Source organism: Cynocephalus volans, chromosome 3, assembly GCF_027409185.1.
Source record: "Cynocephalus volans isolate mCynVol1 chromosome 3, mCynVol1.pri, whole genome shotgun sequence".
Taxonomy (NCBI): Eukaryota; Metazoa; Chordata; class Mammalia; order Dermoptera; family Cynocephalidae; genus Cynocephalus; species Cynocephalus volans.
This window is the reverse complement of record NC_084462.1, coordinates 54,663,045-54,676,120: the sequence shown is the minus strand read 5'-3', so window position 1 is coordinate 54,676,120 and position 13,076 is coordinate 54,663,045. Positions and strand designations below refer to the sequence as shown.

At 46.5% G+C, this 13,076-nt stretch overlaps 1 protein-coding gene across 7 annotated transcripts in view; it reads left to right on the top strand.

Moving 5' to 3' along the window:
• The window catches only part of NTRK3 (neurotrophic receptor tyrosine kinase 3), a 358,581-nt gene that overhangs the window by 264,512 nt on the left and 80,993 nt on the right, over positions 1-13,076 (top strand). For 3 of the 7 annotated variants that reach the window (XM_063089454.1, XM_063089455.1, XM_063089453.1), the window contains one exon: positions 982-1,100. The exons of the other annotated variants lie outside the window; for them this stretch is intronic. In XM_063089454.1, the coding sequence (XP_062945524.1) occupies positions 982-1,100 (119 nt within the window). Of the gene's footprint in view, positions 1-981; positions 1,101-13,076 lie in introns of those variants that run through there. 7 annotated transcript variants of the gene reach the window in all.

The following is a 13,076-nucleotide window of genomic DNA, read 5'->3' as shown; positions in this document are numbered from 1 at the left end:
CTCTGCATGCCTGCACATAGCTTCCAGGAAAAGACAGGCTTGCTCTGTTCACATGTACACACACACACACACACACACACACGGACAAACATACACTTTCAGTCTGGGGTTGATTGAGCAACTTCTTTCTGGAGATTCGATCAGGAACACCCACATCTGGACATTCTGAGTCCATGATTATGTGTCCAGAAAGGCACTGAGCTGTCCTGGAAGTCCTCCTGGCTTGAGTCAGCCCTGGCCTAGTGGCCGCCACTGTTACTCCTCCAGGGTATTTCCACCGCAATAAGACTTGGAATTGTGGGAAGAATGAGCGATCGGTCATCATTTCCTAAAGCTTCCCGTGACCTGGTGAAATGAGGCAAAACAGAGAAGGAGCTTGTAGACTTGGAAGCGTAGCACCCACACCTCCTAGTGTGTTCAAAAGTAGTCTATGCAATTTTAGCTCCTAGAATTAGAAATGCCCCTCCGGTATCTCTAAAGAAGGGAAGTCCTGGGAAAGCACAGCCTTCTCCTCCCATCCCTTAGTCCTCTGGTGACCCTAGCGTACACACCCCTTCTCCCACCTACCCATAAGCTCATCAGCAGAGTCTCCTCCTTCCAGAAAGATGGTTTTAAACCAAGACCCAGTTAGACGAGGCTGCTCCGCCTCCTCATGATAATCCAAGGCCAGGCCCCCTAATGTTCTGCTCACTTCCCTTCCTCGGTTCAGTGGAGGCTGCAGCAAAATGGAGTGTTTCCAATTTCTCCGACTATGCTTGGTTTTAAGTTAATCCCCCCTCCTATCCTTCCCTTTTGCTGAGAATTCATTTGGCTATTTCCAATATGTATCTGTATCCTTATCGCCAGTTCTTCCCGTCAAGCTCCCTCTCTGTTTCCCCTCCTAGTTTTGATCTTCTTTGGGGGTTTTGGTTTTTACTTTATTTTGCTTTTTCTGTTTTTCTGTTTTTGTTTTTTCTTTTTTTTTCTTTTTGTTTTTTATAGGTTTCAGAGAAATTATGTTGAATCCAATAAGCCTTCCCGGACATTCCAAGCCTCTTAACCATGGCATCTATGTTGAGGATGTCAATGTTTATTTCAGCAAAGGACGTCATGGCTTTTAAAAACTCCTTTTAAGCCTCCTTGTTTTGATGTCACCTTGGTAGGCTGGGCCCTCTGAGAGGTTGGAAGCTCTAGGCCTTGTTCTTTTTGGATCCAGGGATGCTAAGTAGAAACTGCATGAGCCACCGGTGCCCCTGCACCCTTTAACAAGACCAAGACGGGTGTTGCTCCCCATTCACCACTGGCAGGGCTGCCCCTTCCCTCCAATCATCACTGTGCTCCTTTTTTTTAACCCCAGCCTACGAGGCAGCTCCTGCCACCATCTTTAGAGCCAATAAAGAGAATTGGAAACCTGTGCACCAGGAGCCATCTTTTAAACACACTAGTCATTCTCTTGCTTTACAAAAACAACCCAGCTACCACGAGAAAGCCTGATGAAGTCCAGCCATGCTCCAGCCTCACTTTCTCTGCTTGGAAGTGTGGGGTCACCCTGGCTCTCCCTAGGATACCGTGCTGTCCTCTTAGTGACCTCATCGCCCTGCAGCCTCCAGTGGGAAAGAGTCACAGAGAGCACCTAAGCAGAGGTGGAGACGGCGTACTAAGAGGAAGGGATCCCAGGCCCATGTATTGGCACCAGATTAGGTCTCAGAGGGAAGAATGGAAACCAATCACTTTCCTTTTTTTTTTTTTTTTTTTTTTTGGTGGAGAAAATTTTACTTTTTTGGACACACTTGCCCCCCTACATCTGCTTCTCTCTGGAACAGCTCACAGTGAGTGCGATATTAGAAAACTCTTTGGCCCCTAGATCTGAAGTTCCAACAAGCTTTGGCTGCAGGAGGTCTTGCCTGTGAATTGGCCATCCTACTAGGACCACAAGGGACCAAGGGAATCAGGGAACAAGGCTCTTTCTGCTGGTCCATGATCCCGGGATTGGCTCTCTTCCCCCACTTCTACTTACTCTTGACTCTGAGAACTTTTGGAACCCAATGGAATCACCATTTCAAGGTCAAGATGAACCGAAGGGGAAGAGAAGTAAAAATTGGCCGCCTCCAGCCCCTGTCATGGCACCAGTGGAAGTGTCCTCCTGTTCTCTGGTCCACACATTTGTTTACTTCGTTTGCTTTGACTCATGCCTTACTCCATAGCCACCCTCCCCAAAGAGGGGGTTTGTTTCCCCCATTTTCAACTTGACCCACTGGGGAGAGGGAAGGGGATGACCTTCACTTGCTTCTATAGGAAAGGCACAGTTGTAGGGTTTAAAGCTCTCCCAGATTTGCTGACACGTTGGCTGAGTGGACCTCTGGCTCAGCCCAGCTCCCCAACCCATGGGTCTTCTGCATGTGAAGCTGGCATTGGCTGCCCACTTGATGGCAGAGAGTGTGGAACAGGGAGCTTCCCAGGAGCCCTTGGGATAGAGTGGCTGCTGTTTGACCCAGTCCATTTTGGTGTGGTGTTGTGCAGCAATAGAGACTAGAGTCCATGCTTTTGGTGAAATTACCTGGGAGTTAAGATTCCCATGTAAGGGTTTTACTTCCTGTGTCGTTCAGATGGTGGTTCTTCATGTCAGGTTCCCAGCCTGATTCTGCAGATACCTCCATGGGGTTTAAAAACACTAAGCTTTCCAAGTTCTTGCCCAGTATCTGGGGTGGCCTCCCAGTCACTTGAGTTTCCAGAGTAACACCTGGGGATTCAGGGTCTCTCCAGGGCTTCAAGGTGTGTGTTTGTCTCACCCCTTCCAGCTTCCCTCCTCCTGCTCCCCATTGTTCCACGTCAGGCTGTTCCCCACTGTGTCCTGCTGACCTTTCGGTCCAGGGCCTCCTCCCGAGTGTGGCTTTAAGGAGTAAGCTTGAGGATGATGTTTTTAATTATTGTAAATCATTACCTCATTTCCAGCCTCCCAGGCTCCATCCATCCCAGCATCTTTTATCCTGCCATTTTCCTCACCTTGTACTATGACAATGGGGCGTTGTGTTTCCACAGAGACTTATAGGAGTGTTCAGTGTATAGTTTCTTAATAAACACTTTATTTTCTAATGAAATGACTGGATCAGACCTCTTATTTGGAAATTTTGCAAAGAATATTAAAGATATAGAAATTCCAGGCTACCTACATTTTTTTGTCCTGTTTCACTGTTACTCTTTTAAAGAAGTTTCTTAGCTCAATTATATCTGCAAAGGTGTTTACAATCTGTTCCATTGGTGGTTTTCATTAAGACACCTCCAGATAGGTCAGGTTCATACAGTGAAGTGTTTCCTCATCTTATTGAGAAAGAAGTAGAGGCTCAGAGAGGTTGAATGGTTCACCCAGAGTCACACAGCATGAGAGACAGAAGCAAGATTCAAATCTGACTCCTGCAGACACTACTTGGACCACAAAGGCCCTCATTCCCTTGGTGACTGGGGGACTAGTCTATTGTCTGGGCAGCCAAGGCTCACAGAGATCTCTTCAGAGCTGATGTGTAAGGGGATCTGGGAGTGGGATTAGGGGATCCTTTATCTTTGGTGCACCAGCAAGCCAGTGGGATTCTCCCTAGGATGAAGTGGTTGTGTATCTTTCCTGTGGATCTTGGAGATGTGACCTTGCCCAGAGAAAGATGGGGCTCTGGGCTTGCAGGTCAACATACTGATCATTCAGAACCCCCCCTCCCAATCACATACACACTCAGATGGGCATAAATTTTATGCAAATTCTTGTGTGGGCTGCCAGAAAGAGGAGGCAAAAGAGTCCCAGGATCCTACTGAGAGTAAAATGCTTAGATGAGCTGGCACGCCTCTCTGCCCTTGGACCTGGGCCCTGACACAGCTAGAAGGGTGGAAATGCCTTCTGTAACCTACAATCTCTCCCTTTTAAAAGGAAGAGACACTGTATGAGGTTCTGTATGCAGGAGACATGGAGCAAAAGTGGAGAACGAGGGATGGGGGAGGTTGCTGGGTGGATTTGGACCTCGCTGGGCCTCAGCAGGCCTTGCTGGAGCTTGGTCACCTGGAAAGTAGAGATGAGACAAGTAAAGTAACGTGGGTGAGCTCACATTGGAAGTCTACTGTTCAAGCTAAGCTGGTGCTTTTCTACTTACCCTCTCTTACTTTATCTCTTATTTAAGTCTAATTGGTTTGGAGTCCTCTCTACCCCAAATGGAAGCTCCAGTCCTGTAGAGTGGCCTGCGTCAGGGGTTGCCCCAGCTCCACATTTTCCTGTTCTGAATGGCTTTGAAGAGTCAGGGTGGGAATAGGGAGGCCCCAAGGGGTGAGACTATCCTTGGGACCATGGGAGGATGAACAGATTTAAGGCAGTACTTTCACTTTTAGTAGGGGAAAGATTTAAGCTTTGCTTTGTTCCAATGAAAAGAGCCTGTCAATGCATGGGAGAAAAGATAATGGGTATATAGGAATAGCCCCTGAGAAAACAACAAGGAAAAGAATCCAAGGCTCAGGAGGAGGAGTTAGCATTAGCCACATGGGGGTAGAGCTCTTCTGAAGTAGCAGGAAGCAAGAGGAAAGGATGGAGGATGAAGGATCATTTAGAGGTTTGGGGGCAAGAAAGTGAGGGAGTTCTTATCTGGTGGCTTCTATTTTGTCTATAAAGTGTAAGACAAGGCTTTGTGCTGGAGTGAGAAGATCTGAAGAACATAGAGAAGGTCTGAAATAGTGGCAGAAGAGACCATGATGGGTAAGAGGCAAGCACAGAAAGGAACGATGTTCAGTCTCTAGGCCTCCGCATTCCATGTTTTCCTGCTAGGTATTGACATCCTGTGGCATTGGCCCCAGTGTTTGAGCCTGAAAGGCAGTTAGAGCTGGCTCAGGGCAGACCTGGAGAGCTGAACTCAGCCCAGAAAGGATGCCACTTGGACTAGCTTCAGTTCATGGAGGCTCCCAGGGCCAGTCATACCTGTAGCTCCCTAACATTCTGGGTTTGAAGCTCACTGACAGGATTTTGCAGTGGCTTTCCTGGACCTGTGCTTACATGTTGGTCCTATGGGGTTTTGCTGCAGAGGCTCACAGCTGACACAGTCTGTGTGCCCATGTGCTTGCCAGGTGTGCTCTGGATCTTCATTCTGGAGGCGTGGTTGAAGTGCTGGTTCTGAAGCTTGAGAGTAAGAAGATCAACCGCATCCTTAAGATCTTGCAGGACAGGGTGAAATCGGTCATAGTGCCTTCCAGGGATGTGCTTTGGAGAGGTTGTGAGTCTTTCACTAGCATTATGTGGCCAGATTCTGGAACTGGTTGCCAAGCTCCCAAGAATGAACTCACTGTGGAACATTAACAATAATTATTATGTCATTTTGGAAGCGCCTATGCAGAGCCAGTCACATTTTACCCACAAGGAAGCTGGGGCTCAGAAGGATTCAATAGCTAGCTTGGGTTGTCATGGCTTGAAACTGTCAGAACCAGGACTGACACAGGGCCCACCTGACCTCAGTGTGCTCCCGGCCACTCTGCTATCCCATCAAGCAGCCTATCTTCTGCTTCTGGAAGGCTGCAGCCTGGGGGCTTCACAATCATAGTCCCCCACCTACCACTCCTGAGACAAAGAAGACTTTCAGAGGTCTTCAGGGCTAGGCTCTATTCCTGACTTCCTTCTGGAACCACCTGTACAGGGTGATTTTAAGACTCTCTAGAAAAGACACCTTCAATGTTCTTTCCTCACTCTTCTAGCGTCTGTGATCCTGGATGCTGGAAAGTGTGGTTGGTCTTGGATCTAAGATTAATTGCCTGATTTGCAGTTGTGAGATTCCCAAACAGACAGTAAGGGCATCTCTGATAATGGGGAGGATTTGTTGGATGCGACCAACCTGATTCTTAGGTTTAGCTGTCCAGGTCTGGGCAAGTGTGAGCAGCTCTAGACAAGAAGGGAGTGGAAGAAAGATCCTTGCCTGACTACCTGCCCCCGTTTGACCTTTCTTCACCCCACCTCAAAGACCTCCCGGTGTGTTGAAGCTCAGCCATGCGATCCTCACCCGAGGAAAGAACTGATGCTAAGCAGGTTCTGTTTGGAAGCCAAGAAGCCAGCCTGTGGTCTCCCTGCTTCTCCCCTCTGGTGTGGGAATTCCTTTCTGCAGCCAAGCTCCAGCAGCCGCATCCTCACCTCCACCTCCCCAGCCACCAGTGTGACCACAGCCCAGTACCCCGCTGTGATGCTTCTCCTGGCTTGGCCCAGTTCCCGCAGGTCAAGCCGGAGGTTGAGAAGGATCAAACGTCATAATACAATAGCAAGGCAGCAAGAGAGGGCTTGATGCACAGAGAAAGCACAGGAGCGGGCAGATCAATGCAGGACGACTCCATTGTTGTACAGTTTTCTGAACCGAGCCAGACATGGATTAGGCAAAGAGCTGGAGCCTTTGTTCCTTCATGGTTTGCTGACTCTTGTGCTTCAGCTAGACACTGCTACCAGCATGACTCTGAAAGCAAGCACAAAATGAGGGATGGTGAGGTGATGCTGGCTGCTCGGACACTTCTCTGGGAAGGAGTGAGGGAAGACCCTTAGTGTGACAATGGAGGGGATGAGGAGACAGCCAGGAGGTGGGGGAGGGATGGGGAGCCTGGTTTGCATCTAGACTGTCCAGCAAGGGCCTGGAGCTCCCTCTCCCAGCTCTCATGCTGGTTGATATGGGCGGATCCGCTTGCAACCTCTAGTTTCCTTGGATAGCTCTGGTTCTGTATTTTGCCTTTAGAAATCCTAGTGTGACCACCCCCTGTCCTTCCTACTCCCAAGAAAACCTCAGCCTAAATCTGGCTGTGTATTTCCAGAGCTAAATAAGATTCCTTCCTCCACTGTACTTGAACCCAAAAGTGAGTTGAAGGAAAGGTGCTGGCAAGAGATAAGGTTTCTTGTCTCCTTTTTTGTGTGGTTCTGAAATTCCATCAGTATTCTGAGGTCCATGTAGGTGGAATTTTAGTCCCAACTCTTCCTACTTGGTGGGTGAAACTTCCATAGACTGACCACAGTTTCCCATAGGATTAAAGCTCTGCTTGCTCAGGGAGAAGATTTCTGCATGGGGGATAAAGAGTGAGACCTGTCTGTGTTTTTGTCCCTTTCCACGTGGACACTTTCTGTTCCTATCACACGATATCTGGTGTGTTACTGAGAGCTCTAGATCTTCCTCCCCACTGCACTTGACTTCCAGGTGGATGCAAATGTACTGCTCAGATGTTCTGTGTGCTCCTGGGTGGGGGATAGTGAGAACTGGGGAGAAAGAGGAAAATATGGGGGTTAAGCCTTTGATTGGGTCATACTCTGTTTCAAAAGAGGGAAACAAGAAAGGCAGGAGGGTCTCTGTGGAGCACAGATCCTAGTGGGACATCAAGGATGCTGATGGCTCATATTCAGTGTCCAAGGCCTCCAGCCCATGTCTGTGTGCGTCCTGTTTGGGAAGGAATGTGGAACTCTTTGGGTAGAGGAGAAAGGCAGGATTACAAGTTCCTAGATAACAGGCAGAGCTATAGAGAAATCTTACATGAGGGCTCTGGTGTCCTAGGGACCTTGAGGCCTATAAAACAGGAGATAACTGAGCTTCCCATGTGGTACCAGAGGCACGTCCAGGCTTCTCAGGATCACCGTGTTTTCCCATGAGCCTCTGCCAGTAGGAACCTCTCAAGGTCTCTCTGATGCAGATGAACCATACTTTGATTTGGCTGAGGGTGGAGATCGGGGCATGTGGCATAACACAAGAAAGATGCAGCTTGGCTTTTCTGAGGGCCCAGACCACTGAGAAGTTCTCCCTGCACCCCCCGTCTAAGAGCAACTTCAAGTAATGTCTGAGAGTTTGGAAGGGTGGTCAGAACTCCCCGCCAGCTATGGAGGGGTTTGAAGAGCAAGGAGCGAGGCTGCCCAAAGGTTTGCACTCCAGAGCTGCAGTCCCTGACTTGTGCTTTCATCAGAGTTTGAGAAACAGAGCCCTACGTCAGCTCAGAAAGCACCACCAAGATTGACTTTGGTAAGTAACACCGGAGGCTTTGGTGGCTAACAGTGACAACCAGCTTGTCTTTGTAGCTCTCATCCCCTCAGTTTCTGCTGCCCCTGTGCTGTTACCACAGCAGCAATATGAAACCTGGTCCTGCCTTTGGAGACCTCATTGGAACAAGTGGCTTATTTCCCCTAAAAAGACACGTTCTTTCCTCTTTCGTCCCTGAATTCATTGCACAGTGAGAAGGACTCAGCCCCAGTAAAGGTTAAAGTGACTTTACAGCTGTCAAATATCACCTGGTGGAACCTCCTTTACAGAGTTCTGAAATGCCACCTACTTTCTTATTCTGGAACTCACACTAGCTCAGTCTGTTTAAAATCATGTGGTGATGTTCTTTCCTCCGCAAGTCTTGCAACAGCCTTTGGCCAAAAGTCATGAAATCCTGACCCCAAGTGGACTTCTCAGGGAAAGAGAGGGTGTGGGGCTGTGGGGAGGGGCCACATGTCATTTTAGAGAGATGTGATCTGTCTACAGTCTGTGACAACGGTCCTTAAAAAATGCATAGGCCTAGGGAAATATTTACCTCACCCACTCTGGTACTTGAGGGTGTCAGGAGCATGTGACATAGAATGTCCTTGAGTTTGAAGCTGAAAGGATTTAGCCTCTATGACACCAGAGACCCCTGAACCTACAAAGGCTCTCTCCTAGTCTTTCTCAGCACTGAGCAGACATGCAGTCTCCAAGATCTGCCCTCCTGCTGTCAAAGTCAAGGCAGGGGCAAGCCCCAAAGTCTGTATCCCATGGGCCAACCAATGTAGGTGACTTTCTCAGAATCCTTCTGCAAACAATCTTAGGGAGGAGGAAAGTTCCAGAATACAGGCTAGATGCTAACTAAATCCTGCCTATGAATTATATATTGATCAAAGTATCAGCATTCTCTTGCCGTTAATTCTGAGAGAAAACTCATGACATAGAAACTAAGAGCAACTTTTATCATGAGTGTTAGTCTCTGAAAACTCCACCTGGCCAAGAGGGCACAGCCAGGATCCCATCAGAGGGCCCAGCTCTGCACCTAGGCCTTTCACTTCAGAGGGAGCCAGATATAAAGCCAGCCAGCGAGACCTTGAGTCTGCTCTTTCCCACAGTCATTGAGTAGCAGGGGAGGTACCACAAATATAGAACATATTCTGAGAATGTCCTTCCTGGGAGAATTTAAATTCTGAGTCCATGTTTAAATGACTCACAGAATCATTCAATCTTTATGGCTGTCAATTTGGTATTTCTTGCTACTGTAACAGGCAGTTGCTGCATGGTACCTCTCATACCAAATGTCCAACCTGGTCATTAAAGAAGACCAGAATAATCCCATTTTGCATATTCAGGGTGGTGCCTTTGGCAATCTTAATAATTTTATTGCGTCAACCACTTGAACAACAGTTATCCGATATGAATTGACCAGTTTCCTGGGCAAAGCTTCAGTTACCACGATATGGTTCTCTCTTAATTTGAAATCCCTAACTTGCAGAAAAACCTGTTTCTCTCACTCCAGTTATTAGATAAGTGATGTTGAGAGGATCATGTGCTCCCCTTTTCATTGACTACAGCAATGTTTCTCTTTAGTCTCATGAGATGCTAAAGAACCGTCAAATAACTGAAGAATATCGCACGGTATATACAGTTCTTATAGATTCATAATTTGCATTAGGATATGAAAGTCTCTGAGAAGTCCTGCTGTAAATAAACCTTTTTATTCTACCACTTTGCAAATCTCATTGAACACAGAGTGTTCTTCACTTAACACCTATTAATAGACTCAGTACAGTCACTTTAGGTAACACTGGGTTATGGTATGATCAGAAGCTTTTAAAGAAGAACCAAGCAGGATGTGTTCCTCAACCACCCACCTTTTCATATCAAGGAACAGTCACATGCAGCACCTCCACCAGTTCTAGGCTCAGTCCCTCACTTCTGTCATCTGTGAAGTCAGAAGAGATTCTGGGTGCTGGTGGGTAGATACTCTCGTGAAGAGCAGGAAACCTTAATTGCGATATCTCAGAAGAAAATGGTAAGTCACTTCACATAAGAGCTTGAGACTTCAGTACTAAGCCTGGCTACCCTCCCAGGCTGGTGGAGGTGACATCATCTAGTGGTAGCACACAGAAATGAAGATCTGGATTCCAGTCTCAGCACTACCACTAGCAAAATGACTTGGGGTAAGTTACCTTTCCTTGTTCCTTATTTGTTTCTGAGTAGCTGGTAAAGAGCTTGCTGATCTTCGTGTAGAAGACCCCACCTGGACAGATGCCCAAGATGCCTACTATTGTCTCCTAGAGGGGCATGTCTTTTGGTTCTTGGGTTCGTCTCTCTCTGTTGAATGTATTGGTGTATTAGGTGGGAAGGGTGAGAGGGATTGCTGCCCTTTTGGGTGAGAGGGTTGGTGGATTTCTCTGGATAAGTAAGCAAGCAGATGCTTGGGGGTTAATAGACCCTCTCTGTCACAGTTGGACAGGGACAAGTGGGAGTTCTCGGCAAGATTTTCTGACTTTGATCTCAGAAGGCAGCTCTGCCTAACAAATAGTCTGAAATGTCAAAGAATAAATGGTAAAGCTTGAGGGGTCGTTCTCCAGGGAGTTTCCTGGGCTGGCTAGGGAGGAGAAGAGGAGGGAGAGAGGGACACAGCAGAATCCTTCACATAAAGATTCCGACTTGGTTTTGTGATATTTAAGAGAAAAGAAAACTGAATTATTTATAGCATAGAAGATGGAAGCTGGGTATAGAGAAGTGACCAAGGTTAAGATGGCAGTTTATGTTCCATTATTTCACTGCTCTAGCCTTGAACTGGTAAAACTTATCGTATTGGTGACATGCTATTGACCTCTCTTTGAGCTATCTATTATTATCATTACTATTATTTTAATTAAGAAAATTCATGTCCTTTGATATGTGGGTTGGGGAGGAGGGCGATTTCTGGAAATGACTTCCAAAAAGCACGAGTTATCTCTTTCCCGTAAAGGGTCTTCTTTAGCATGTTCTTCAGTATCTCTGTCCACCCCCTTCACCCCCATCAGCTTCTAGCCTGTGCCTCTTCAAGCATGGATTCAGGGGCCCCCTGGTCCAGTATGTGTGGGAAGTGTCTTGGTTTTGGCCTGGACACCAATTGGCCATATGGATCTAGGAAGGTGAATTTCATTTGTCAATTGTTCCATCTGAAAAATGGAGGCAATTTCATGTGCCTCTTCTGGGTATACTGGGCATACAAGGAATGCCATATGTTCAAAACACTTTGGTACTTGGTTAGGGGCGGGGGAAGTAGAAATAGCATCTATATAAGGAAAAATAAAGAAGTGAAGAACTTTTAAAAGGGAAAATCACAAATGATTAAAGGATTGGTGGTAAAGCTGGAGGGAACAGCATTTTTCATCTGCCTGTTTTGGTCAGTGATGTTTAGATGTAATAAAAAAATGCTTCTTGTTGATGATTATATTCTGATTCTATAGCATGGGTAATTGAAAGCCACTGATAATCCCCAAATTGCAGTTAAAATTAAAATTACAAGCTTTACACGCTCTCTTTTCCCTCTCCACAAGAGATACAAATGTGCTCTTGGTCATTCTCCCTCTAATTGTTTTTGCATGCCCTTGGCACTCTTGGAGATACAAACAAATGGAACCAACATTTGGGCAGTTTGAGGGGTGGCGAGGTCAGGCTAGTCGAAGGGCAAATCAGATCATTGGTAGACCTCCAAACAAGCAATATTGTGTTGAGGATGCATTGCTTTTATTGAAAATATCAGTACTTTTGCTTTTTTTCCCCTAGACCTGTTTTTTTTCTCACCTTGAAGAACCTAGAGAACATTTTGCAGTTAAAATGTCACAGTGACACTCCTGTTAGAAAACTCTGAAAATGTACTTATTTTTACATTTAGTACCTCACAGAAAGGTCTTCCAAGTGTTTTTCTTCCGCTCCCTGCTTTCTGTGATAGAAATTTGACTAGCATCATTGTTTTAGGGCAGTGGTTCTCAAACTTTTTGGTCTTGGGACCCCTTTACGCTCTTTTTTTGGGGGGGGCAGCTGGCTGGTATGGGGATCTGAACCCTTGACTTTAGTGTTATAACACTGTATTCTAACCAACTGAGCTAACTGGCCAGCCTCCTGCCTACTCTTAAAAATTACTGACACCGCAAAGAATTTTTATTTATGTGGGTTGTATCCATCTATATTTGCTATACTTGAAATTGAAATTGAGAAAAATTAAAAAACGCAAGCATGCACACACATTTCATTTAGCTGTTAGAGCAATGACGTCATCACATGTCAGAAGCCATTGGCTAGCTCCATGCATAGTACCTTCAAGAGTTAAGAGTAAAAATGCATATACCTTCTTACTATTGCTAGGAAAATACATTTGACACATGAATCTTCCGAAAGGGTCTCGGGACCACCAGGGGTCTCTGGACCACATTTTGAAACCTGTTGCTCTAGTGAAAACAGAGACACAAGCAGATTCTGAAATCAGATCTGGGTCCCCTTGACAACAGTGAATCTACATGTTATGCACTTCAATCCAAGCATAGGAATCTATCAGATTCCCATTTCTTCATGTGAACATCACCTACTGCCCCAGGGATGTTGACAAACCAAACTAGATGCCACTACATATGCTCAGTTGCGAGGAATGTGCAAAATATACAAGAAGGACTTCATCTGTTATAAAGAAGACTGAGCGATGGCTGTTTGCTTGGTCTGGGGAAGGAACATGTGCTTGCTTATTGGCTGATTGAAGAAACTCAGCATGGACAGGGGTTGCAAAATCCCTCTGGCAAGAGCAGGAAGAATGAATGGCATGGGGGTAATGAGAATTTATACTCAGCACCTTGCTGGTCAGGCATCCCATCACGTGCTCTTAGCCCTCATTGTACATCACATTTGGACTTGTCTAAGGAACACGTGAGACTCAGCAGTACTCTAGCCAGGACCCATAAGAGTGTCTATTTAAGTTTAGAGGCCCTGGCACTCTCTTATTCTCATAACCTGCGCAGCTATGGTAGAGGAAGACGAGGCTATCAAATGCCTAATGCTTTAGAGAACTTCCTTAGGTTAACTGTGTGTCACCTGGCACCACCTGGCAGAGGGACC